This window comes from Paroedura picta, chromosome 3, assembly GCF_049243985.1.
Source record: "Paroedura picta isolate Pp20150507F chromosome 3, Ppicta_v3.0, whole genome shotgun sequence".
Taxonomy (NCBI): Eukaryota; Metazoa; Chordata; class Lepidosauria; order Squamata; family Gekkonidae; genus Paroedura; species Paroedura picta.
The window spans coordinates 152,578,658-152,606,594 of NC_135371.1; the positions used below are offsets into that span (position 1 = coordinate 152,578,658).

Below are 27,937 nucleotides of genomic sequence, written 5' to 3' on the forward strand. Positions count from 1 at the left end.
GCAGGTAACAACATAGATCAGTAAACAAATCCAGGGGAAAAAAGAAGCACATCCTCTCAAAAAGGTGCACATCCAACACCGCTGAAAAGCAAAACAAAGCTATTTCCCTTCAGTATTAACAAGAGGACTTTCGTGCAAGCCTTCCCCAAAGAGAAGAATAACAAGACTGCCAGGTAGCCCCAGGCAAGCTATCGCAGTGCTATTAGGGCGGCCTGGTCCTGGAGGAGGCAGGGAGGCTCGGAGGAAAAGGCCGCCTGGAGGAAAAGGCAGCAGCAGAGCTGGCCGGGAAGCCCCGCCCTGGAGCCCGGGTGTCCTGAGCCCGGGCTGTCTAGTGGGGTGCCTGCCGTATGGACAAAAAAATGAATTAAAAAAAATTACATTAAAAAAAATGTGCTAACGCCGCAGGACACGGGGCAAATGCCCCAAATGTGGGACTGACCCACCAAAGGCGGGAAGGATGGTCAGCTTAGTGGAATGAGCCCTAGGCAGCCATGGTTGCAAGTGGCACCTCAAGTCCTGTTGCATTGAAATCCCAAGAAGCAAACTCTGCTTCACCAAACTCTTGAAGGCTTGCCATGTTGACTATGCATAATTAAAAAGTATATTTCTCAATATTAATGGAATAATTAGCGTGCTTCTGCCTAGAGACTTTCTACTGGTGATGCATGGCAGTTTTTGCTGTTTTTTTCCCCCACCAAGTTGAAGGGAAAAGAAAAATCGTCTGTCTCTCTCCAGACTCCAGAGAAACATTGTAAACTGGAGTGCCTTTGTTAACTACGTTCTTCTTTTGCCTGCCTCCAGTGCATGCCTTTATTTCCTGGCTTTTGTGCAGGAAATCTTGAAGCAAGAACTTGGTAATGTGGAGAAGGGAGGGAAAGGGTACCCTGTTCCTTCGAACACAGAAGGAGGAGGAGAGGAGGAGGAGGAGGAGGAGGAGGAGGAGGAGCTGTGCTCTTCTTGCTTTCAGGTTTGGGCTAGGTTGTTACTACCCTGCAAGTCACTAGAACCTGAGATCTGAGGTTCATCGTTTTCTTTAGGATCCTGTGAAGCATAGCAAACCAGGATACCTAAGAGAAAAAAACAAGGCTTTGTACTCCAGTCAGGCAAATGAATACCCTGTGAGAGCCAGTTTGGTATAGCGATCAAAATGAGCAGCCTCTCATCTGGAGAGCCCAGGCAGCCACAGGCAGACAGCTAGGTTACCTTGGGGTAGTCACAGCCCTGTTAGAGCTGTGACTCACAGACTGTTTCTGTCAGAGCTCTCTCAGCCTCACCTACTTCACAGGGTGCCTGTTGTGGGGAGAGGAGGGGAAGGCGATTGTAAGCTGCTTTGAGATTCCTTTGGGCAGTGAAACGCGGGGTATAAAAGCCAATTCTTCTCCGGAAATACAAAAAAGGAAAATTTTGCATGTTCTCTAGGTCTACTGAGGAAGAAGAAAAATGCTATAGTGTTAGCTGCTTTTTAACAATGCCACAGATGAGCAGTTTATAAGGACAAATGTTACTGCTGTGGAAAGCTTTGTAGTAGAATGACCATCCAGCTTGGAAAAAAGCTATGGGCAAGAATCTGAGATAGGCTGACCAGAAGCAGGGGGAAAGGGGGGGATGCTGTATACTGTGTCTGCCTGAAGACTGAGCAGGGGAAGGGGTTGCAAAGACAGCTAATTCAGCTTAGTCCAGCTCAGATGACCAGGTACATAGGAAGACAAGGCAATTGGTTCATTTAAAATCATATTTCAAAAGCTTCCTTTAATATAATCTTTCGGTAGAATTTCTCTTTTTCCCCCTCTTTATTTTGGGTTGCAATTCCTAAACGATCATCCCAGCTCCTCTTGATTTTGTAGGTTTTTGACACACATCTCTTGACTCTGAAGATCGGAGAGAATTCCACCATCGTTCACCCTTTTTCTGCATTATTAAAAGCTTATTTTGAAATAAGGTCTGAGCTCTGACTCTTCCATGTCGTTTTCTTATCCAACCTTTCAATTTTTAGGTCATAAAAAAAACACACACACACACACATGCAGAAACATAGCTAGTGACTGACTATCCTGTTAACTTTGCTACTTGCTTCTTTTCACCAGGACATTATATAGTTTTATATACTGTCCGTGGTGACAGAGAGTGGCCTAAAAGTGAAACCCATTTTTCCCCCCTTTTGGCCAGCAGGCGGGAAAAGATGGTGTCTGACAAGACTGCACATTCCTTTTGTTTGAAATTAAACAACCTGGGATAGTCTTCTCCAATTTATGCTGGCACAGTAATGGAACATGTCTGGTTTGGCAGCTTGTATACCCAGCTTTCGGTCTAAGTGACTTAATGTAGCAGAAGTTATAAAGCCCAGAAAATCATGGTTTACAATGGAAAATGTGACAGGCCATCAAGTATAATGACACTTACAGGCCTTTCTATAATGAAAGGCGGCTCTGGGCAGGCAAGACTCCTACAAGATGTTGCATTAACAGCCTCTAAATTTTCATAGTGGTGGCTGGAGATAGAACTGTCGACTCTCAACAAAGTCTGGGGTGCTTATGCTGTTAATGCCTTGGGGAACTCGAGGTTAATGGACACAAGTTAAAAGTTTCTTTGACTTGGGAGTGCTGCTTCTCACATTAAGTCTGAAAGGCATGGCGCACTCTAAAAAGTCAGGCCGATATCTGGAGCCTGGTGGAAAGCATCGGATTGAATGCATGTCTCTCTCTTGGCCAGCATCTTCTGGACACTCCCTCCCCCACTGCAAAATCTGTGAGGCTAAAAGAAGTCAGCCAAACCAGGCACCACAAAGATGGCACAGAGCCACAGTTATCTATCACCTGATTTCCCCCCCTATACTTGCTGAGACTGTCTTAACCCTGATGGCTGGTAGCAGGGCAGTCCTATGCAGAGGGACTCCAGTCTTAGCTTTGGACAGCTACTACTTTGGTTCATGTCCTTTTCTTGAGAGCCCTGGAAGGGTTTCCCGAATAGGTGGGAGTTAATTGATTCCTTAGACTATAGACTATAGACATATATAGTATAGAAACATACAGTATAGAAATATAAGAAATAAATTTAAAAAAATAAAAAATTATCAGGTGATATGACCATATATAGTCATGTTGACCTACCCTCCCCTCCCAAATTGGCCAATCTCAGGCCTGGAGGGGGTGGGAAGGGGAGGGGCCCAGGTGGGCGTGTACACAGCTGTGCTTCCTAACCATATTCTGCACGATGGCACCACTTGTGGAGTTTCTCGAACCCTGAAGAATGTTTCAGGGGTTTCTCAAATGATAAAAGTGTTGAGAAAAGCTGGCTCAGAGAGTGCTTTTGGAGGTTTTTTTACAAACTGAAGAAAAGAAGCCCATATCACTGTGAAGGTACATGGGGAGATATTTGTATTGTGGTTATTATCATGTAAAATCAGGGTCCAGTAGCACAGTTAAGACCAACAAAGATTTATTCAAGGCATGAGCTTTTGAGTGCAGGCGCTCTTCGTCAGACTCGAAAGCTCATGCCTTGAATCAATCTTTGTTGGTCTTAATGGTGCTACTGGATTCTGATTTTATTGTGCTACTTCAGACCAACACGGCTACTCATTTGAATCTATTGTTATTATCATGGAAGAAAGGTCTAATAGAGCAAATGGGGAAAATTGCACCCTAAACTGCAAGAATAGTTATAACGCGTGTGATGTTTGGAGGGTGTACGTGTGTAAAGTGCCAGCAAGGTTCTTCCAACTTATGGTGACGTTATGAATGAATAATCAAAATGTCCTGTTGTTTTCACCTTTTGTAAACTGAGGGTCGTGGCTTTCTTGATGGAAATCCATTTCATGTTGGGTCTTCTTCTTTTCCTGCTGTCTTCAACTGACACTACTCTTTTACAATGACTCTTTTCTTCTCATGTGACCAAAGTACAATATATATGAACAAAAAGCTTTGTCCAAAAAAACAAAAACAAAACCAAAACAACAGGAGGACAATCAAACCCAAGCAACTAGAATTGGGGGCAGGGGAGGAAACAAACAAATAATACTGAAATATTTATATCAAAAGCCATTTGGGAGTGGCGGGTAAGAAATGAATGAATGAATGAATGAATGAATGAATGAATGAATGAATGAATGAATGAATGAATGAATGAATGAATGAATGAAGCAGTTGAAGGCAGCAGTAGTGGGTGTGAAGTGCTGTCAAGTCACAATCAACTCATGGCCACCCCAGCAAGGGGCTTTCAAGGTGACTGAGAAGCAGAAGTAGAATCATAGAATCATAGAGTTGGAAGGGGCCTCATGGGTCATCTAATCCAACCCCCTGCAATATGCAGGACACTCACATCCCAATCGCTCATCCACTGTAATCTGCTACCCCTTTGCCTTCACAGAATCAGCCTCTCCGTCAGATGTCTATTTAGCCTCTGTTTAAAAATTTCCAAAGATGGAGAACCCACCACCTCCCAAGGAAGCCTGTTCCACTGAGAAACCGCTCATTGCCATTACCTTCCTTTGCAGGGATTTTCTTGATGATCTCCCTTGCAAGAACTGACCCTCTGTAGCTTTTGAGATCTGATGTAATCAGGCCATACTGTGCTGCCCTTCTCCCTGCCCCCACCAACAGGAAGGCAGTTTAAATTAACAAAAACACCATGATAATAATAAGAACTTGCTTAACCTGGTCTCACAAAGTATATTTCACTTCCATTGGAATGACAAGTATATTGATTCCCACCCAGCTGTGTGCAGGGGGGGAGCAATCTCAGGGCTTAGAGTGGACTGTGGCCCTGGTTCTGTCTGCCTAGTGAGGATTTTTAACTCCTCACTGATGCTGTTTTTTCAGAGCCTTCTTTTCTAAGAGCTGTCCGTCACAACATCCAACTCCATTCTCAATCCATTGTGTTTGCTTGTATTTGCTATTTATATGATCAGGAAGGATATAGTTCATGGATTTTATACTGGCATTGTTACGAGGAGAAAAATTTCTTTATACAAAATTAACTTATTTCAATGTAGCTACTGATTCCTATTTTGTTTCCCCCCCCCTTCTTTTGAAAGGGGTTTATCTTTCGTTTCTCTTTGAAGAGAAATCCATGTACCCATTTGCAGCTTTAGCCTTTGCTGTGGTTTTATGTTTATAAAAGTTTGGGAAGACATTGCCTGCCTCTGAATACCTACAAAGTAAAATTCTGAATAATTTGTAGGACCACCCTTCCAGCCCCTCTTTCCTTAGAATGCCTCTTTGATCAAAAATGAATTTATTAGAAATAGGCTCCAATTTCCATTTTAGAAAAAAGGGGAAAGAAACAAGAAATTGGCTAAAGAGGAATTAATAGAATTTCTCTTAAGAGTGCTATTTTGTACCCACACATACAAATTGTAAGTTGTAAGCAACATTAAATCTTACCTTCCCACCCCTAAATTGTAGGAGAATCAATATGTCAATGGCAGCCCTGATACAGGGGTGATGAGGATTTGCATCATTCCCTTCCACGCGCGTGCATGTGCACACACACGCACACACGTTTTCCTGATCTCAATTGTCTCCCCTCCTTAAAAGTAGGTTCTGTTTGCCGTATTGGATAATATATCGGTATCTTTATGTCTTCCCCCATTGGGCTAAGAAAGTTGAATTGTTGCACAAATGAATGGATTTGGGGGCCTCTAACTAAGAAAATACTTAATCTCCCAAGGTAGAATATTACACATTGGGTGGGAGGCTGTTGTTAATACTTTAGGGCAGGTAGTCAACCTGTGGTCCTCAAGATGTCCATGGACTACAATTCCCATGAGCCTCTGCCAGCAAATGCTGGTAGGGGCTCATGGGAATTGTAGTCCATGGACATCTGGAGGACCACAGGTTGACTACCCCTGCTTTAGGGTATCTTTAACTAAACATCGACCCTTTTTGCATTACCAGCTTACTTTTGATAATCAGAGAAGTCAAGTTTCTACTCTAATTCAAAACCTGTGCATGCATTCTGCACCTTAAAAAAAAAATTCTATTTTCTCTTGGGATTTGTAGGGTATGTGATCTACATACTGCTTTTGTTTTTTTTCTTTTTGTGCATGCTACATGATTGGTCTCTCCTTATTGGTCAGTTTTAGGCAGGGCATGTTTTTTGAAATTGTAAGGAGAGATTTTTCCAGCTGCATTTACTGTTCGGTAGCCATGTTGCTGAATGTTTAGTGCTCCCCCCCCCATTCTCCCCCCTCCAGTGCTGCTAGACTTTCTTAAAAAAAAAAAAAAGAGTGTATGAAGTCTATTGGCCTAGCACTGCATCACCAGCGTACTCCCCAGAAAACCGTGCAGGGGGGAATCGTCCACCCAATATCGGTGCTGCCAGGTCCAGGTCCTCCGCAGTGGAGGCAAGTCAGAGTTCCACACTAGCAGCGCCACCAACAATACATGCCCACACAGGGACTCAGGCAGGAGGAAAAGGTGAGCCCAGGGCTTCACTGTGGACATGAGGCAGAGCTCCACACCATCATCCCCTCCAACAACCAAGGAATTGCTGTACCTTTTTGTGGCTGTCCACCAATGTCACTTTTCTTTCTGTCCTTTTGCCCTCAAGGCTTTGGATTATCACTTCCCCCTCTGTCAAATCCATACAGACCCTCAGTTGCCACCTAGTTTCCCTGAGGATCTGTGCCTCGGAATGCTGCTTATCCTTTTTGTGGCTGTCCACCAATATGGCTTTCCTTTTCTGCCTTCCCAAAGTATTTTGCCTTTTTTTTCTTGAGGCTCTGGAACATCACTTGACCCTCTATCAAACCTCCAGCTTGCTTTCCCGAGGATCTTTGCCTCTGAATGTTGCTTGTCTTTGTAGTTGTCCACTGATATAACTTTCCTTTTCTATGTTCCCAAAGTCTTTTGCCTTTCGCCCCACCCCCAGCCCAAAAAACAGCTTATCCTCTGAGAGGCTTCCCTGCGCAGCAAATTCAGTTTTCTGGCAGCTGGTTTGGCTGAATCGGTTTTAGTTTTCCATAATCAGCTAAACTCAAATTGATATGCTGAATCAATGATTTGGTTGATTTGAGTTCTACCGAATCAGAAAATCCCTAATCCAAAAAGTACTGATCCCCCACCAGTGCACATCCCAAGTTTCAGCATGCCTTCATCTGGCCCTGGGCAAACAGCAGCAAGGAGAGGGGGGTTGTTGGGACTGTGGAGGTGATGCAAAGGAAAGGGTTAACCCTCCTCTTCTATGCCTTATTTGAAATTAACCATCTCTCACAGATATGTTTGTGTGTGCACGCACGCACACACACACACACCACTTTGAGCATTTTAAAACTCCAGGAAATCTTTTGTATTCTGCCTTAACTTGCAATCCATAGATCTATATACTCATTTTTGGTCTAAATTGCCTTTCATGCTGCCTCTTTGTTACTGTAAATTGCTTAAACCATATTTACTTCACTGGTTTAAAACAACCTTCTTCTATTGACATGTAGGCCCAGGACAAATAATGATCCAGAAACAGCAGTGTCTTGTTACCTCCATACACAGAGACAATATAAGGGACAAAATGGTGAAGAGAAACAATAAAACTTTTTACCTGCCAGCAATATCTGACTAACCTTCCCTTGTTTGATTTGTTTTCTAGTGGAGTGGAGTAGTTTGGAAGACTTTTCTCCCTTGGCAGGGGAAATCATCATGGATAATCTTCAGTCTTTGAGGTGCACTATCACCAGCCTAACAATGGTAAATATGAAGTCATTTGTTGAGATTGTCTTTGAGCTCTCTAGCACTGAATTTCAGCTGCAGGAGGAGAGTGGCTGTGTGCCCTTCAGCTAGCCAGAACTGCCAGTCATTAAGTACATTATATCTGACAACCAGCATCTAAAAATCGCAAAGGAATAGGCAGGCAACATTGAGGTTGTTTTATAGGTTTTTATGTTGTGTGGGGGGGATAGCAGAACAAAAGGTGCTCTGCTAATCATGAGCTAACCTATAGGGCAGATCAAAGGCTTTGGGGAGATCCAATCCTGTATCCATGTCTAATGGCTAAAATAACAATTGTATCCCCAGAACAAAGTCCAGTTGGCACCTTTAAGACCAGCAAAATTAAGGGGAAGGGGAAGGGGAAGGGGAAGAAGTGTGAATGCATACAGCAGCTTGCGTCTTGAATAAAACTTTGTTGGTCTTAATGCCAGAGTCCAGTGGCACCTTTAAGACCACTGGACTCTGATTTTGTTTCGTTGTGCTGCTTCAGACCAACACGCTACCCACTTGAATTGGTCTTAAAGGTCTCACTTAGACCCACACTTTGTTCTGCTGCTTCAGACCAACAAGGCTACCCACCTAATTCTGTCTCTAGCACTTAATTAGGGAATTACAAGTAGCTGTCTGCAGTGATTTAAAAGGAAAGAGGTGTATTTTTGTAGGAATGGATGATAGATTACTAATGGGTTATTAGCCAGGTTCTCCTTTATGCCATCTTGCTTTTGCTTTCTGATGGCCCTCCAGAAACTGATCAAAGTGACTTTTGTCAATGACAGCAAAAAGCAAGCCTTATTCAAACTATGCATGATTAGCTGAAAAGATTTTAAAGGGAGGAAATCCCCCAGCAAAGTCCCCTCACTGGAAAATAACGTTGTTTAAAATATTCTCCTAATTTGAATTATGGATAAGGTTAGATTTAAGAGTGTTTTAAAAAGAGAGTGTAAAGCAATTACACATTAAATTTAGCAATTTAGTCCTTCCGCCTGGAATCTAAGTCTCACAAATTTTAATGAGACTTATTTCCAAGTAAGTGGAGTTATGATTGTGTTACTGTAATTGCTTTAATATTTTTCTTCAAGATTAAGATTTAAGTGTGGGTTTTTTTAGGTCTTTTCAATTTAACTTTTTTTCCCCAGGCTGTCTCATATTTTTAAGTAACCTTAGCTTAATTGTGTTGGGTTGAATCTAGGATTGCCAGTGCTGGGTGTAGGAAATCCCTCGAGATTTAGGAGTGGAGGCTGGTGATATCAAGGTTTGGGAAGAGAAGGAAACTCAGCAAGATGTAATGCCAGAGAATCTACCCTCCAAAGCAGCCATTCTTACCAGTACTGTTTCTACACAAGAGCAGCCCTCTACACTGCCATTCTTAAAGAAGCAAACAGTGCAAAACTTTTGACAAAAATTTTGCCTCCCCAGGAATATATCTGAACTTGGCACCCCCTTATCCCACAGTTTCCAAATCCTCCTTTACTGCAATGATTAATTGATTGACTGATTGATTGATTTCCCGCCACTCTCGGCTAAATGGATTATGGCAGGTTACATGATAAAACCCCTATACAACAAAATTCCCATTAAAAACCCCGATAAAATTAACAAAAACAGTAAATAACAGCATGATGATAAAAATAACCCCACCTCTAGTCCAACCCACTCCCTGGTGGGCACCACAGACAAGATGTGCTGCCACCATTGATGATGGATCAACATGGTGGTATGTCTTCTTTGGGGTGGGGGGGCATCTAATATTTTACAGCACTTGCCTCAACCGTAAGATCCCATTTGGATCTTAACTCACCATTTTCCAGTGATGAATTCTTTAACTCAAATTTGGTTTCCCGCTGCACTACCATTTTGTGTCATCAGTGAGGGATGTTCACCCTGCCTACCACCCTCCCGCCTTCCCCCTCTCAGTTGTCCTTGAGCAATCCAGTTTCTTAAAGCATAATGCTGATTGCATTGTGACATCTTTTTTTCTCATTGTAATATAGCAACAATATAACAGGAGGACAAAAGAGGCAGTGAGGTTTCATGAGGCTTTCTCCATGCAATTACCCACCCAAGTTTCTTTCTTTTCTTCTTTTTTTGGAGGGTGGGTAGGCTTTGATGCCTGGCACTTTTATTGTTTCTTCATTCTCCCCCCTTCTCTTCCACTGTAGCTCCCCCTGTGCTTTATTTTTTTTTCAATATTATGATGTTCTAACAGTCGTGTATATGCAAAATAATTATAATAATAATAATAAGAGGTTCTGACTCTGATGAAGCATACAAGGACACAGATACGTACAAACTTTTTTTTACCAATGTTATGATTCTATAACATCACTGCATATCCCCCACCTAAAAGGAGGTTCTGTCACTGACAAAGTAAATGTACATGAAGATACATTTAGCATGCTTTATGATCACTGAATTGGTGTATCCAGTTCAAGGATCAGCAGCCATTTTAATTGTTGGTAAGTAAGGAGGAGCTGGGGACTATTAAATGGTGGCAACTGTGCTGTTCCCCAGAATACATCAAGCCTTTTTTTTTTACAATATTATGTTGTAACCTTACTGTACATTATATAAATAAAAGAGAAACTTCTGTCACTGATGAAGTACATGGGGACATGGCCACACAACCTCTTGTCAAAGAAAGCACAGAACAGAAGGGGAGGGTCAGATATGGATTCAAGAAAAAATTCCCCAAATGAAATGCCCTTTTACAGAAGGAGTGCCACAAAGTCAGAGTATCATCTGGGGATTCAACTTGCTGAGAAACAGTATCAACACTGAGATGCAGAAAAGGTCCATTCCGCACAACTTAAATGTAGCCGAAGTCTTACCTTTTGTAAACACTGTTAATTTAACATTCCGCATGATGTCGTAAGCAAACCGAAAAACTCCTGCCAAACTCCAGCAGCAAACGGAATTTTATAGCACTTATGGGGAAATCCAAAAAAGTGGATTCCCCCCCCCCAAAAAAAATGCTACACTTCAAAAATGCTACACTTCTGAGCACAAGCCGCAACACATCAGCGAAACACCCTGTTCGACACTGACTGTAATTTTAGCCAGAAATTGCACCCATCGGGGGGGGGGGGGTTACTTGAAGAGCATGTAAACAATTAAGCGCCAGCTCCTATGCCATTGAAAAAGGTCTTTCTGAGGCATTGAATGAACAAATATTTGTTGCTACTGGTGTTTTCGGGTTTTTAAAGAACAGTTTTTAAAGGGAAAGGGGCTTTTCGGGAGCACGATCACAACAGTTCATTGGCTGTTCTGTTTGATTGACGGCCATGGATGGGAAGAAGCACAGAAAAATATTGCCTCCTTTGTTGCAATTCTAGCGAGACTGGGAACCTGTGGGGAATGAATAGACTGCGACTGGAACTTGAATATTCCACTAGAATTGAAGGTTTGTGGAATGACGAAATTCCACTATTAAATATAGCGTATCTGCATACTGCAAACATTTAGCAACATTGGTTGTTGTGCAGAATGGCCTCTCTTTCATCCGATAATCAGCTATAATTACAGGAGATTCCAGGCTCCAGATGGAGGCTGACAACTCGATTTGGATCTTATGTAGACTCAAATATTTCCATCAACAGAGTGAAACTTTGCCCTCCCAGTGCAGCCCCAAATGCACCCTCATGGCTGCTCCTGTGGGGTAGGAGACCCCCGGAAATATCATACGGAGTGGAACTGGATATAGGGCTTGGGAGCAGGAATCTGTAAAACTCACCTCTTCTTCTGCTGGGTTGGAAATTTTCTGCTGGATCCAACACATTTGTTTTAGTTGATTAATAAATGTATTAATCAGTTGTATATGCATATGAGTGGGAACAGTAGTTCAGAAGTAAAGAACATACATTAGCATTTCCTTGGCTGCTGACACTGATCTTTCATAAACAGCAACATTGAGGGCTGACCATCTTGATTGCTCACATGTGATTCTAAAGATTATTTTTTAATCAGTACAGTTTTATGGAGAGAATCCAGGTTTAGCCCACTGACCTCATGTGGAGTAACTGCACAGGATTTTACCAGCTGCATACAGACAGGAGATATAAAAATCCAGCCCTGCCATGGCAGCAGCAACAGATGGGGTGGAAATGGGTTTCCATACACACCTGTTCCCACTATGCTCATTGCTGCTGCTGCGTTTGCTCCTCCCCCTCTCCTACAACTAACCTGTAGAAAGGTGCAGTGCAATTGCCAAGCCCCTCCCCCTTCCCCTCCCTTTCCATGCTGAGTCACACTATACCTAGGATTGCTGACCTCCAAGTGGGACATGGTGATCTCCTAGAATTACAATTGATCTACAAACTACAGAGATAAGTTTCCCTGAAGAAAATGGCTTCATTGACCTGTGAACCCAATGGCATTATACCTCACTCCAGTTTTGTCCCTTCCCCGACTCCAGACACTCCAGATTTGGTTTAAAGCAAAAAGCTCTGGAAATATCATAGTCTGAATTAACACAACATTGGATTGACATTCCCTCTAAATGTGGGGGTTTCCTGCTCTATGTGTGGGGAGATGACATTTTGGAATGGTTCCACTGTTCAATAAAATTTTTCCCACAGGCCTGGAGATGGGGAGGGGCAGACTAGAAATTGTTCCAGATCAAAGGAGCTTCCAAAGTTCTCCTCAGCCGCATTGCTCCATGGATTCCAGAGTTCTGAATTACTCGGTCTTCTTTTCAAAGCAGAACTGACACATTAAGAAAGCTCTGCTTTTTCTACTTCTTATTTCCACAATATATTGGGAAAGTTTGCAGAACCATTCAGATCCTTAGGGCTAGATGCTAAGTGCCCATGTGCACTGACAACATCACTGTAATTATATATCATACTGTGAAATACCACACAAAAAGAATCTTGATAGAGTTGTAAGTTGAATCACACATTGCATTTCTGCAGTTTTAGTGCTGCAGATGTGTGAAAAAGTAACATAGCCCAGGACAGAAGGCCAATCCCACAAAGGATAACGTCAAATGCTGCAAAGATACATTGCGCAAATAAAAACAAGGTAATAATGTGTGAGTTGTAATATGGATGAAGACTCAAAAGCTGAAGATGGCAATCTCTAAGAATTGCAAAGGCAGCCAGACCTATTTCAGAAGCAATCAGGAATCCAGATACATGCAAAACTTCACTAATTCATTCACAATTCTCCCTTTCTCACTGTAACCCCCTTCTTGGATCCCTTTCATATTCCTGGGAGGCCTAAATGAGAAGGAGAAGGTAGAATAGAACCATTTATACAGCTGTGCTGCACTTTCACTGCACAGGGCCCAATCTGCTCCCAAACGTCATGAAATGTACAAATATAACCTCTGATTCAAACTTCCTTCTAAAATGCATAAGATTGATTTTGACATGTTATCCCTGGTGATTCATTCTTTCTGCTTCTTCATTTGTCCGGGATAAACTCTTTTGTGTTTGCGCACTGCTCAACATAATAGCTGTTCAGGTTTACATAGTTGGGAGTTTTTTTGTTTTGTTCGGTGTTTTAACCCACAGGCATCTATATTAGGACATAACCAGGGCTATTTATGCATGTTCATTTATCCGAGTGCTAAAAAGCACCCTCCAATGTTAGGATTTTTTAAATACTCATTACAAACTTAGACTTGGAAAAGGAGTCCTATGAGGATAGGATTGCTAGCCAAGTTTTGCATGCCCTCAGCTGGCAAACCCTGGGAGACTGGTGGGGATTTCCTACACTGAACTAGGGTTGCATTAGATGGTTTATAAGTTTCTTTTCAACTCTCTGGTTCTCTGTTGGAGCTGTTTCAATGCTGTTTCATGCCCTGTTGTTCCATGGCTGTTGTTCCTTCATTGCCCCAACTCTGTTCAGTCTTGCTTGCCCTCACTGCTATTTAATGTGCCAACCCCCTTGGCTGCCAATCCCCTGGTGGGGTAGGGGATGTCCTCATGGTGAGTTTCCATTGTCCATCATCATTCCAAGCAAGCTGCACCATGGCATCAGATTCACTGTTACCATTGGCTAGCTGTCTCACTTCAAGACATTGCATGTTTGCAAAACTTGGGCTTTCCTATTCTTCTTTTTCATTACAGGGCCGAAATTATTATGTCCGAGTCTCTGCTTATAACATGAAAGGCTGGGGACCACCTCAGACTTCCACGCCCTCCTGTGCTTCTCCTTCAAGTAGGTTAAGATTTTCCACCTCTTTGCAACTCTGGCAGTATAATTCTGATCATTAGTTTTAAGTAGATTGCAAGAAGTCAGAAGGCCAAAATAAAATTGCCCTGACAACAAGATATCAATTTAAACTGAATGCTATGAAAAATGTTTGTGCTATTAAATTGAACACACTAATGAATGCATTATTTTCATTCAAATTAACCTGTAGTCTATTCTAAGGGTGTGCAAAAAAAAAAACTGGTATTTTTCAGGCTTGGGTATACTGGGCCCCAAAAATATAGGTATTTCCTGATATTCCTGAATCCAGTACAGATATGATACTGTGATTCAGAAATAATCAGGAAAAATGATATTTTTTTTGGTCCATCAGTCTGAGGCAGGGGTAGTCAAACTGCGGCCCTCCAGATGTCCATGGACTACAATTCCCATGAGCCCCTGCTGTCTGGAGGGCCACAGTTTGACTACCCCTGGACTCTGAGGCTTTTAACCATGGAACATGTTCTCTTTCAATGTCGATTCTATAATGAGATTCGAACTAGTCTAATTCTACCGCTGCTAGGCAGATTCCCAGGGCGCTCAGGAGAATTTTATATTTCTCTGCTGCTTGCAGATATAGAAAATAATACAACTTATAGAGTTGCCAAGTTCTGCGCAGCAGCGATCAAAATTCGTAATAGAATGGTCTGTTTTAAGTGAACTGGACAGCTGTGTTTATCTACCTTTTCTATTTTATATTGTTATCTTTTAAGATGTTTTAATTCCTGGTTTTAATGGATGTTTCTGTATCATCTTATGCTGGTCTATGACCGTAATAAAACTAACTTGAGGCTTTTAAAAGCTTTTAAGTCTGAGTTCACTTCAGGCCGGGAAGTCACACAGTTTGGAGCAGGTCCATCCGCTGGAAGGATTGAATGGCTGCAAGCCATTTCAGCAGTCCATTTTGCTTCCCTTGATTTGGAGGAGGAGAAATGAAATGGAGGGTTTAAATGGCTTGCAGGCAATTCTGTGAACTGTTTTTGTTGGGGGGGGGGTGCAAAATGGACAACTAATCAGTACAGCTGAATATGCCCGAAAGCTGGAAAAAAACTGGCTGTTATTCAGATCAGCTCTAGTGGTAGCCAAAACAGATCGGTGAATCTGTTTCTGGATTAGAAAATCTTTAAAAAGACTGGTAAGGTATTTTTCGGGTTTTTTTTTTCAGTTCAGGTAAACCGAATACACACAACTAATCTATTCCTGGCTCAGAAGGATTATGGTAGAATGGACGGTATCACTTCAGACTGCAAGCACAGGACTACATTTTAAAGAATTTCCCAAGTTTAATTCTTCACTCTAAATGGACAGGCTACAGTCTTTACTCTCTGAGATGCCAATTATTAATGTGTGGAAGCTTTTATTCAATGGGAAACTTAAATGTGTGATTCCCCCAGTCTGAAGTGGCCCATGCGCCAGCCTGTTTTGCCACCTCAGAATTTTCCCACCTCAGTTGGCTGCATGAGTTAAGACATAGCGGTAACAGGTTGCCCCACTTCAGACTGTAATTGCTTTGTTCAGAGTTCCTCTAAGTTAGTTATTCCTTTTGGTGGGAAACCAATACGGAAAGCAAAGGGCTAGGTTACAGCCTTTCTCTAGTTATGTCTGTGTCCATGGACTACAATTCCCATGAGCCTCTGCTGTCTGGAGGGCCACAGTTTGACTACCCCTGGACTCTGAGGCTTTTAACCATGGAACATGTTCTCTTTCAATGTCGATTCTATAATGAGATTCTATAATAATAAGTTTTTTTGTTGGGATCCAGCAAAGTGTCCTCCTTTCAGTCTACAAACACTCTCAGTTCTATGAGAGTAAATTTGTAAACAGTTTACTAACAAAACATGAGGTAGAACAAAACTTGGGCAGAACACATGTGAGAAATACCCTTTCCTGGCCAGACTGACATCTTCAACATACTGACATCTTCTCTGACTGACAAGCCCCAACTGTCAAACTTGGGGAAAAGAATTCTCCCTACTGTGTGTGTCTTTTCAGGCTTTCTCTTACTTCACACAGTACCCTAGCTAACTGAAATGAACAAACAGCAACATTGCAATTTCCATTAAGTGACTGGAAAAGATGCATATTCCAGTCTTTTAATATCAGAACATTCTTTAATTGACATGCATATACCCCCAGCAATACAAAATAGCACAGCCCTTCCTGTTGCCTCAGAATTCTACCACCTTATTATGCTACATGCATTATGCTGCCTTGGAGTCTCTGCAAAAGGTCCAGTTCAGAGAGCTGCAGGACATGAAGTTGTTTGTTTGTTTGCCGTCGTAGAGTGCTATCACTTTGCTGGGCACTTCTCGTAGGACCATGAGCAACAGAAAACAACAGAGGGTTGTAGTGGGGTTGAGAGGAAGAAAGCATAACTGGAAGGGAATCTACATTAATGCAAGTACAGATCCTTAGGCTTAATTTTATTTGGTTGGGTAAATAAAAGGTTAACAAAAAGACTTTACGGAAGAGGTGAGTTTTGAGGAGGAATTTGAAGGGAAAGAGAAATGAGTAATCAGAGAGGTGTTCAAGTGGAAACGAAGAACATTAAGAAAGGATGGAACTGTTCCAGAAATCTACAAGGCAGTCTGTAGACAGGGCAAGTTGCAGTATCATATCATTGATAACAGTCTAGTGTAATGACAAGAGCATCAGACTAGGATTGAGAAGATCCACGTTCAAGTGTCTTTCACACACATATACTGGGGTTGCCAACCTCCAGAAGATATCTGGAGGTCTCCTGTTATTATGATCTATCTCCAGATGACCCAGAGAAAATGACTGCTTTGGAAAGTGGCTTGTATGGCATTATACCCTACTGAGATCCCCCCCAAAACCCCACCCTTTCTCAGCTTCCACCTCCCCCCCCCCCAAATCTCTAGGCCAGGGGTAGTCAAACTGCGGCCCTTTAGATGTCCATGAACTATAATTCCCATGAGCCCCTGCCAGCATTCGCTCATGGGAATTGTAGTCCACGGACATCTGGAGGGCCGCAGTTTGACTACCCCTGCTCTAGGCATTTCCCAACCCAGAGCTGGCAACACTATCATGCACACACGGAACTATCCAGCTCACGCAGCGACCTTGGTCCAATTTCAGTTTCTCAGCCTCACAAAGGATAGGTTAAAATGAAGCAGCAGTGATATTCCAAGAAAGAAAGGTAGTGTTTAAAACGTTTAAGATATACAGACACAGTAGGAGAAATCTCATGCAGGGTCATGCTGGATAAAGGTTGTGTGATAAAATACTTGAAATTTATTGTTTATGTAAGATTGAATAAAAGTATTTATTATGTAAGAATGTACATTGTCTCCAGGACAGAATCAGAAGCGTAATAGGGTTGGTAACTCATGGGTTAACTGAATTTGATTGGGGGGGGGGGGTAAAACAACATTCCGATTTAAAAGTAGAGCCCAAATTGAGGATTTTCTGTAATGAAGAGCTTAGTCCTCCTCTGCATTTTGTTTGTTTGTTCATGTATATATTTACTAGATTTAAAGCCCATTTTAATTGACAATAAAATGGGCGGTAGAGGCCGTAGGACCCACCCCCCAACCCCCAAAGACTTCTGTGTAGCCGTGGATGGGGTCCGTGGGGCCGCAGAAGCCTTTATCCTCCTCCCCCCAGCGGACAACGGAAAGCTGAAGCGAGGCAGGGGCTGGATCTGGGGGAAGCGGCCTACCTGTCTCCGGCAGCGTCGGGTCCTCAATGGCCGGGAGCTGCAGGGACGCTTGTTCCGGGCGGGCCTGAGGCGGGCGACCACGTGGTGCGTCGTGGGCGTGGTGGCCCAGCAGTGGCAGTGTCCGTGGCGTCGGAGCCGCGGTGCGGACGATGCTGTCGCAGCGGATGCATTACAGGCTCGGGAGGACTGGAGTGTGTGGCGCGGCGTTCGGGAGACGGGCCAAGTGTCCAATAGGGAGGCACGCTTTGCGTGCCTCCCAATTGGACACTTGGCCCTGGATTGCCACTCGGAGGAGCGAATCAGGAGCCGCTTTGCGGCTCCTGATTCGCTCCTCCGAGTTTTTATCCCGGACAGAACCCACCCTAACTCCTCCCCAACAGCCCTTACTTGATTATTAAGTCCGTGGCACGCCGCGCCGCGGGCGGTTTAAAGATTATTTGATTTATTGACTGCCACTTTTGGGGCAAGCTGGCTGGTGGTGAATTACAATAAAACATCAATAAAAATACAATTATAAAATCCCCTGGCAGCATAACCCCATTCTACCCCCTCCCAACTCACCAGTCCAGTGCGAGTTGGAATAGTCCTCCCCCTGCACACACCATGGTCGACCTTGGGTTGGGTGCCTCCTGCCCTAGGCTTTCAGGGCATTCTGAGGAAGGACCTCAGATCTTCGACAGCCTGGCCTCAACCAAATGCTTGGTGGAAGAGCTCTGTCTTGCAGGCCCTGTGGAAGTGTGATACCTCCATCAGGACCCTCAGCTCTTCTGGGAGCTCATTCCACCAGGTTGGGGCCAGGACTGAAAGGGCCCTGGCCCTGGTCAAGGACAGACATACCTCCCATGGGTAAGGAACCATCAACAGATTCAAACCTGCAAAGAGCATGGGTGGAGGGCATAAGTAGACAGGCAGTCTCTCAGGTATACAGGGTCCAGACCATAAATGGCCTAGAAGGTTAATACCGAAACCTTCAATTTGAACGAGAATGCAATTGGCAACCAATGTAGCTGCCTCAGCACTGGCTGGATATGGGCCCTCTAAGATGACCTAGAGTGGACCCTAGCTGTTCCCCGAATCAACATCCCGGCGAGGTGTGTGCAAACAACTCGAGGTCGACCACATCAAATGCAGCCAAGAGATCTAATAACACGAGGACAGGCAAACTGTCCCAATCCATCTGGTGCCAGAGATCATCCATTAAGATGACCAGCATGGTCTCTATGCCATGGCCAGGACAGAAGCCTGACTGGTATGGGTCAAGCACTGAAGTTTCATTCAAGAATGCCAGGAGCTGATCCGCAGCAGCACTCTCTACCACCTTCCCCAGAAATGCAAGGTGTGAGACAGGGTCGTAGTTACCGGGGTCCCATGGAACAAGTGATGGTTTCTTCAGCAGAGGACAAACCACCGCCTCCTTCAGCCCCCCCAGGTAACTCTATAGATGTCAAGGAGAGATTTATAATATCCCTCAGAGGGCCTCCCAGTTTGGTCACCCAGTTTGAGCAGCCAAGATGGACAGGGATCCAGATGGCAGGTGGTTGCCCTCAGTGTACCAGGGCAATTGTGCAGTGTGGTCATAGGGTTTGTTTGCCTCCAGACTTTATAGGACCAGAGAGATGTTTTCCCTGCATTATTAGTACATTGAGCAAAGAAGGGACTTTGTGTTAAAGTCCAAATATATTCCACAAATATAGAACTCCCCGATCTCTGTCTTACCTTTTGACATTTGGGAACTGCATTCAAAATTTTGACTGAAGCTGGGTATTTGGTATCAAAAGGTGTATTATTGACCCTTGCTATTCTGCTGTTACCCAGAATTTGGAATCTCCCTGTAAAAAATTATTTCCTCCTAACATTTCTAACTGAATTCTGAAACTTCAATTTCACTGGCTTACATACATATTTGAAATGTGAGGTATCAAATTTTATGTTCCAATTTTCTTTTGGAACTTGTAGCCTGACCTTGGGTCTTAGAAGGACAGATTCCAGGGACAGTTTGGAGCTTATGTGCTGAACAGCTAGCCTGCCTCTCTCCTGCTGTATCAATATTTTTACAGAAAGGAAGTTTGTTGCTTTCACGTTGCATGATGGCAAAATGCATCTTTATTAAGTGCTGAGGCTTAGTCTCCAGCATCTGTGTTTACAGGATATCAGATTGCAAAGACACAGATTATGTCTGCATGAAAACTTGGCCAATTACTGACACCCCAGTAGACACTGTTAACCTAGGCCAAGATTCAGCAACTGGAGACCACAGAACCAAATTCAGCCTACCAGATTCCTAACTCAGAGACTAAGTAGACTGAGAAAGACTCTTCCAGTTGAAGAGGGATGTAGACAAACTGGAGCGTGACCAGAGGAGGGCAACAAAGATGGTGAGGGGTTTGGAGACCAAGACATATGAAGAAGGGTTAGGGGACCCTGGTCTGTTTAGGCCAGAGAGGCGACGACTGAGAGGGGATCTGATAACCATCTTCAAGTATTTAAAAGGCTGCCATATAGAGGATGGAGCAGAATTTTTCTTTCTTGCCCCAGAGGGACAGACCAGAACGGATGGGATGAAATTTAGAAATTCCATCTAAATGGAATTTAGATCTAAGTTCCTGACAGTTAGAGCGGTTTCTCAGTGGAACAGGCTTCCTCGGGAGGTGGTGGGTTCTCCATCTTTGGAAATTTTTAAACAGAGGCTAGATAGCCATCTGACAGAGAGGCTGATTCTGTGAAGGCTCAAGGGGGTGGCAGGCTACAGTGGATGAGTGATAGGGTTGTGAGTGTCCTGCATAGTGCAGGGGTTGGACTAGATGATCCAGGAGGTTCCTTCCAACTCTATTATTCTATAATTCTATTCAGTGATAACAAGAGCTGTATACAGTCACTCTAGAAGATGAGAAAATTCTGCCTCCCCATCTTTAACTTCTCATGTAGGAATTAGAGAGAGACTAACCATTTTAGTTGTTCTTGGTTCTGTGACTGTAAGTGCTGGACAACACTCTGTGTGTGATCCTCCTGATACATGCAATTGTTATTCGTTTTGAGAAGAAATGGCAACCAAGCATATTGGGAGGATTGCAGGTATGGCATTCACCCCATATGTTACAACTGGAAATTGCTGCTAGGATTGGGGAGACCTGGGTTCAAATCTTCACTCAGTCCCAAAGGTTACTGGATGATGTCATCCTAACAATTATCTCTCAGACTAACCTACCCCACAGGTTTGTTATGAAGACAAATGGGATATGGGAAACCATGTAAAAGGAGGTTGAGAGGGGACATGATGGCCCTCTTTAAGTATTTGAAAGGTTGTCACTTGGAGGAGCGCAGGATACTGTGTCTGTTGGCTGCAGAGGAGAGGACACGCAGTAATGGGTTTAAACTACAAGTACAACGATATAGGCTAGATATCAGGAAAACATTTTCCAGTCAGAGTAGTTCAGCAGTGGAATAAGTTGCCTAAGGAGGTGGTGAACTCCCCCTCACTGGCAGTCTTCAAGCAAAGGTTGGATACACACTTTTCTTGGATGCTTTAGAATGCTTAGGGCTGATCCTGCGTTGAGCAGGGGGTTGGACTAGATGGCCTGTATGGCCCCTTCCAACTCTATGATTCTATGATTCTATGTAGACCACCTCAAGAAGAAGAGCAAGCAAAAAAAGAAGAAGAACTGTTACAATACTAAAAAGCAGCCCTCTTGTGATTCTGATGGCAGGACTAACTTAAGCATCCTCTGATTCAACTCAAAGCTGACTCTTAAGCCTTAATTTAGAATACATGATTTTTGCATTTCATGTTCCCCGTGATGTCTTTGGACAAATCTCCATTTCACTTGGTGTAGTTCCAGCAGATTTAGCTGGGCTACTCTACGGAATTTGCCATATATTACACAAAGGACTGGAATCAGAGTGTAATGAAAAAATGAAACAGAATCTGTTGTAATCTGTTGTAATATCTGCAATCTGCTTATTAAGTAGTAGGTCAGAGGACCTCAAACACTGCTTCCCAGCTTCAAAGATATTAATAAAAGTGCTTTTTGTTTTGTACCAAGGCATAATTGCATTCTATGTTAGCTGTTTTTAAGCTAGCGGATTCATTGCTAAGACTGGCTTCCTTCATACAGAAGGAATATCTAATATCATCACTTGATTGCATTATATCTTGGTCTTATTAGAATCTCAAAACAATTTCATAACCTTGAGAAGCTAATCAGAATGAAGTAATGGCATTTATACCAGACAGCTAAGAAATGTTTACTTTTCATAAATATTCTCAAATGGGTTCTGTTAGCCAATGCCACACAGCTGCAGGGTATATGTATTACCAAATGGCCACTAAATCCCTGAGGACCAAATGAAAAGGAATCCTAAATCTGATGTAAGGTTCTACTCTATGGGGATATGTTCTAGAACAGCTGTCCCCAACCCCCGGGCCGGGGACCGGTACTGTTCCATGGATCAGTTGGTACCGGGCCACGGCTCCTCCTCGTCCTCCTCCCCGGCTGCTGCCTTGGGTGCTGCCCTGCCACTCTGCTGCTGGCTCACCTTTGGTGGTCTCCAGCGGCTGCCATGGCTGGGGCTCCTCCTCGGCATGGCACTGCGCAGCTGCTGGTGACAGCGCCCGCCAATGGGTGGTGGGAAGTCAGGGGCGCCAGCGGGAAAGCCAGCAGAGCAGGGGCTCAGGCAGCAGTGGCAATGGCCCTCGGCAAAAGACTACCCCCCCCGGAGCCTCAATAAAATTGTCAAGTGTTGACTGGTCTCCAGTGATAAAAGGTTGGGGATCAGTGTTCTAGAAAACAGGGGGGAAGAGGACTGAGGATGAGGCTGGGTTGAACTCTGTCATCTTTCTTTCTCTTTGTAACTTTGTATTCCACCTTTCCTACAAGGAGCTCATGGTCTTCTCTTCTTTTATCCCAGCAGCAGCCTTGTAAATAGGTTAAGACTTTAAAATTTTACCAAAATGTATATCTGTATTAATTAGGACTAGCAACCTCCAAGTGGGGCTTTGAGGTCTCTGAAGTGTTTAGCTGATCTCCAGACTACAGTGGTCAGTTCCTCTGGAGAAAAGGGCAGCTTTGGAGGGCAATGTTTCTCACAGGCTTTCTCAACCAGGGTTTCATGATACCCTGGGGTTTCTTAACAGCCCTGGAAGAGTTTTCCAAATGCTGGAAGTTAACTGATTTTATGTATTTTTTTAAAAATGTGTTAAACATTTTGTGATATGTCCATTCACCTGTTTTTGGACATGTGGCTTTGCTCTGGAAAGAGAAAGATCCACTGGCACCATGTTCCTTCTGCTTAAGCAAGTCTAGGTGAAGATCTGCAAAATTATTTCATGCATAAACATAACAAGCACAACAAAGTCAAATCAGGAATGCCTGTGATAGATTATCTGTATGACATAACACTGGATGGGTATCATTAACCTTGCTAAGGAATAAATAAAGGAAGACCAGTTTTGAGAAACTCTTTTATGATGTCATCTGCCTTTGATGCTTATGGAGTTAGTAAATCTGGACAATATAGTCAATTCATGTAATTTGTTTTCCCGGTCATCACTGGAAGGAATAGATGAAACTTGAACAGAACAGTTTCTTCTCACTTCATTAAATAAAGAGAACGACATATTAAATTCCCATGGACCCTTTCCATTTTCAGGTGGCATTTTTAAACCACCAGAAGAACTCTCTTTTGGTGAACATCTCCGTTTTGTAATAGGTTCCCGGGCTTATAATTATGGTTTTCTTCCCGATACTCATCCGGACTAAAATCATGTTTTAAAGAAATCAGAATGTGTGAAAAGTTCTCTGCTTCACTATCATCCTGGCTCCCTGAATAGCAAGAAAGCAATGAGGGAAAGTGCTCTGTTATTTTGCTGGAATGTTAAGTCCTTCCAATGGAATATTGGCCCATGAGTTCACAGCGTAAACCAACACTGCATGCTCCATTTGAAAACAGTTGGCCTGCTGGTGGCTCTGAATATATTCACATAAACTGTGCCAGCAAAGCCAAGCCAATTGCCTGACTTTTGGATGAATCTGTCAATACACAAACATGCCAAGATCATACTTTTTATTTACAGAAATGTGATGGGTTATTGCCTGTATTCTTTTACATCAAAAGAAGTGTGAAAACTAACAACTAAGCTTTTTGTGGACTGTAGAGGTCAGGATGATCGCTATAAATTAGATGAAAAATTTCTCTGTTCCCTGCCTGAGAATTTGTGGTTAGGACTCGGAGAGAGGCCTTTGTGGGGTGTTGATGAAACTGGAGAAATAGCTAGTTGCTAATAAGAAATAATAAAAGGGCTGCAAACTCTGCCATAAGAACTTTTCTGATGGACATGGAACCAAACCTAGTGGGTTGGATCCCACCAACCATCAGTGCAATAAACATGGATTTCAGGTAGCAGAGGTGTCAGAAGCATAATCTTGTCATGGTTATGTTAATAGCTTTAGACTGATCTCGCTACAGGATTATAGGAACTGTAACTTAGACCCATGCCCGTTTTGGATGGATTAAATTATGTATGGAGAAGCTGAGGGACCCTCTGACTCAAACCCTTACCAATTATTCTTTGAAGGAAGCAATTATTAGACAACTAGTATCAAAGCCCATTTAAAAATGGGCTTTGAAAGAGGCGGCAGGCAGGAGGGCGTGAAAGGGTGGCCACGGCTCCCTTTGGCCCGCAAAGTGGGCTAAAGGGAGTGGAAAGCCCCCCCTCCACTGGCGGCAGCAGGGCTTTGCAGCCCACTTGGAGGCTACAAACTCCCCCCTGTCATGAACCTCGATTCATGCCCGTTAGTTTCATTTCCTGGCAAGGTCGAGGGTTGTAAACCTGGCAAGGTTGAGGGTTGTAAACCTGTAAATCTGTCCCCAGGCTCCAAGATTCCCTTTCTTTTCCAGTGGGAGTTTCTTCTGTTGTTTTATCAATCTTCATTTAGTGGCCTTGCTTAGACAGCCTAGTCTCAACAAAGCTGTAGCAATATAGATTAGATTCCTAGCTATCTGGCAATCCTATGAACCCTAGGACCTTTGGTGCCCTTTCGCTCTCCCGCCAAAATGCCTTAGTGCCCCTCCATTATGGAGAGGACCCTATATCTGCTTTGTATTGCCTATTGCTCCTTGTTATCATCAAGATCTTTTCTTAGGAAGATCTTGGCTTGCTTTAGCATTCTGTGGACTCTGTTCAATAAAGCTCTCTTTGGATTTCAACTGACTGTTGGATCTTGGATATGTCTTTATCACGGACTCTGCAGGCTTGGCTCAGCCTGATTCCTGACACACACACACCGGCTCCCTCCCAGCAGGAGTGTACTGGCAGGCTGCAAAGCCTTTTCGCTGCCTCTCTCCTCATGGGCAACAACGGAGGCCGCAGCCACAAGGCTTCTAGCAGGCAAGGAGGGAGGGTGGGAGCTGGAGGGGGAGGGCCAATCAGGGTGGACCTGGACAGACAGGGCCCCAGACAGTCTCCTCCCAGGAGGCTGTTTCCCAAATATAAGGGAGTGAAATAGTGTTAACGATTGCTGGAAAAGTCCTCTATGAATGATCCAGTGAGCTCTCATGTCAGCTTTCGGATAAGGTGATAAGATGGTTTTGTTGTAGCATAAGTCTCTGTTTTTTTCTGGATGGTGTGTCTGGCTTGAATCTTTTTGACCTGGCTTTAAACCTGGTTTTCATAGAATCATAGAATCATAGAGTTGGAAGGGGCCATACAGGCCATCTAGTCCAACCCCCTGCTCAACGCAGGATTAGCCCTAAGCATCCTAAAGCATCCAAGAAAAGTGTGTATCCAACCTTTGCTTGAAGACTTCCAGTGAGGGGGCGCTCACCACCTCCTTAGGCAGCCTATTCCACTGCGGAACGACTCTGACTGAGAAAAACTTTTTCCTGATATCTAGCCTATATCGTTGTACTTGAAGTTTAAACCCATTACTGCGTGTCCTTTCCTCTGCAGCCAGCAGAAACAGCATCCTGCCCTCCTCCAAGTGACAACCTTTCAAATACTTAAAGAGGGCTATCATGTCCCCTCTCAACCTCCTTTTCTCCAGGCTGAACATTCCCAAGTCCCTCAACCTATCTTCATAGGGCTTGGTCCCTTGGCCCCAGATCATCTTCGTCGCTCTCCTCTGTACCCTTTCAATTTTATCTATGTCCTTCTTGAAGTGAGGCCTCCAGAACTGCACACAGTACTCCAGGTGTGGTCTGACCAGTGCCGTATACAATGGGACTATGACATCTTGTGATTTTGATGTGATGCCTTTGTTGATACAGCCCAAAATGGCATTTGCCTTTTTTACCGTTGCATCACACTGCCTGCTCATGTTTAGTTTACAATCCACAAGTACCCCAAGGTCTCGTTCACACACAGTGCTACCTAGAAGCGTATCCCCCATCCAGTAGGCATGCTTTTCATTTTTCTGACCCAGATGCAGAACTTTACACTTATCTTTATTAAATTGCATCTTGTTCTCATTTGCCCATTTTTCCATTGTGTTCAGATCTCGTTGAACTCTGTCTCTATCTTCCGGAGTATTTGCCAGTCCTCCCAATTTGGTGTCATCTGCAAACTTGATGAGTAGTCCCTCCACCCCCTCATCTAGATCATTAATAAATATGTTAAAAAGTACCGGGCCGAGTACCGAACCCTGAGGTACCCCGCTACTCACCTCTCTCCAGTCTGATGAAACACCATTGACAACAACTCTTTGAGTGCGGTTCTCTAACCAATTCCCTATCCACCTAACGATCTGAAAATCCAGATTGCAGTCCTTCAACTTATCCATCAGAACATCATGGGGAACCTTGTCAAAAGCTTTACTAAAATCCAAGTAAATGACATCAACCAAATTTCCCCGATCCAGCAAACCTGTTACTTGGTCAAAAAAGGAAACTAGGTTGGTCTGGCAGGACCTGTTGGAGACAAATCCATGCTGACTTCCTTGAATCACCAAATTGTCCTCCAGATGTTTGCAGATCGCTCCCTTTAATATCTGCTCCATTATCTTCCCCACAACAGAGGTCAGACTCACTGGTCTGTAGTTTCCCGGGTCATCCTTCCTCCCTTTTTTGAAGATCGGAATAACGTTTGCTCTTTTCCAGTCCTCCGGGACATCTCCAGTCCTTAAAGAGGTTCCGAAGATGATGGACAAGGGCTGTGCAAGTTCTCTGGAAAGTTCTTTGAGTACTCTCGGGTGCATTTCATCTGGACCAGGGGATTTGAACTCATCCAGTGCAGCTAAATGCCTCTCGACCACCTCTCTATCCATGTTAACCTGCCACCCAGACACTATCCTTTGGCTACAGCCATCTCTAGATGTGCCTAAACACTTTGGCACCATTGGTTCTGGTATTGTTATATGTGAGGGCTGATGCTGTACAGCATGGGACATCATGTGGGTATTATGGGAGTATCCTTTAAATTGTTTTGATCTTTCCTCTCCAATAGAGTACAGAGCATGGCAAGGGGAGATTTGGAATCAGTACTCCTAGGAGTTGGCATGCAGAATATCTCAGGATTTTCTCTTCTCTCCTATACTGTTTAACATCTATTCACAGCCACCTAGTAGAATTATCCAGAATTTGAGGGTTGGCCATCATGTATGTAGATGACACCTGGCTAAATATATCTCTAACTAAGACCCCAGTTGTAGCCAAACCAGTTCTAAAGAATTTCCTGGAGGCTTGTGGTCAAGATCTATGGGAGGACAAACTAAGGCCCATTCCGCACAAGGACCAATGTTTCCAATTGGTTCTTGATAGCGGAAACGCTATTTTTAATAGTGCAATATCTGAGTTACGCATACCTGCCTTTGTAGTGGAATCCAGTAGCGTTTCAATCATTTCCCACAGGTTTCCGGTCTCGCCAAAAATCGCTAGAAAGGAAGCGATTTTTTCTGTGTTTTGTCCTGCCCCTGGCCATCAATCTAACAAACAGCCAATGGGCGGCTGTTCTCATGCTCCCGAAAAGCCCCTTTCCCTCTAAGAACAGTTTTTAAAAAAAAAAGAAAAAGAAAAACACACATTGCAACGAATATGCCTTGATTCCTTGATTCCTCCTAACGTAGAGACCCATCTAGCTGGCAGCTGGCGTGTGAGCTGCCGATTCATCGTTACCACGCACCCTCCCCTGAGTGAAAAGAAAAATCCCCCCCCCGTGCGCGATTTTCGGCCAAAAATAAAGGGAACTTGCAAACGGGGCTGTGTTGTGCTTGGTGATGTAGGGGAGCTTTAAAGCAGTTCTGTGGAGGGACTGTAGCCGGAGAAGCCTCACTAGGTGAATGAAGGCTCGCCGGTTCATTGCTTTCTGCTCGCTCCGAGAAAAAAAAATGGTGATCGCTTTGCCGGAAGTTTGGAGGAGAGAGCCAAGGGG

General features: G+C 43.7%; 1 protein-coding gene and 1 long non-coding RNA gene across 5 annotated transcripts in view; one reads left to right on the top strand and one right to left on the bottom strand.

The window, feature by feature from the left end:
- ANKFN1 (ankyrin repeat and fibronectin type III domain containing 1) overlaps positions 1-27,937 on the top strand; it is a 247,727-nt gene that overhangs the window by 131,829 nt on the left and 87,961 nt on the right. For all 4 annotated transcript variants that reach the window (XM_077328704.1, XM_077328707.1, XM_077328705.1 and 1 more), the window contains 2 exons: positions 7,582-7,679; positions 13,772-13,862. In XM_077328704.1, coding sequence (XP_077184819.1) covers positions 7,582-7,679; positions 13,772-13,862 — 189 coding nt within the window. The remainder of the gene's footprint in view (positions 1-7,581; positions 7,680-13,771; positions 13,863-27,937) is intronic.
- On the bottom strand, positions 3,754-9,601 carry LOC143833189 (uncharacterized). The gene is made up of 3 exons (XR_013229553.1): positions 9,499-9,601; positions 7,534-7,670; positions 3,754-3,875 (listed from the first exon to the last, which is right to left on the bottom strand). It is a non-coding gene; the product is annotated as an uncharacterized LOC143833189 (long non-coding RNA).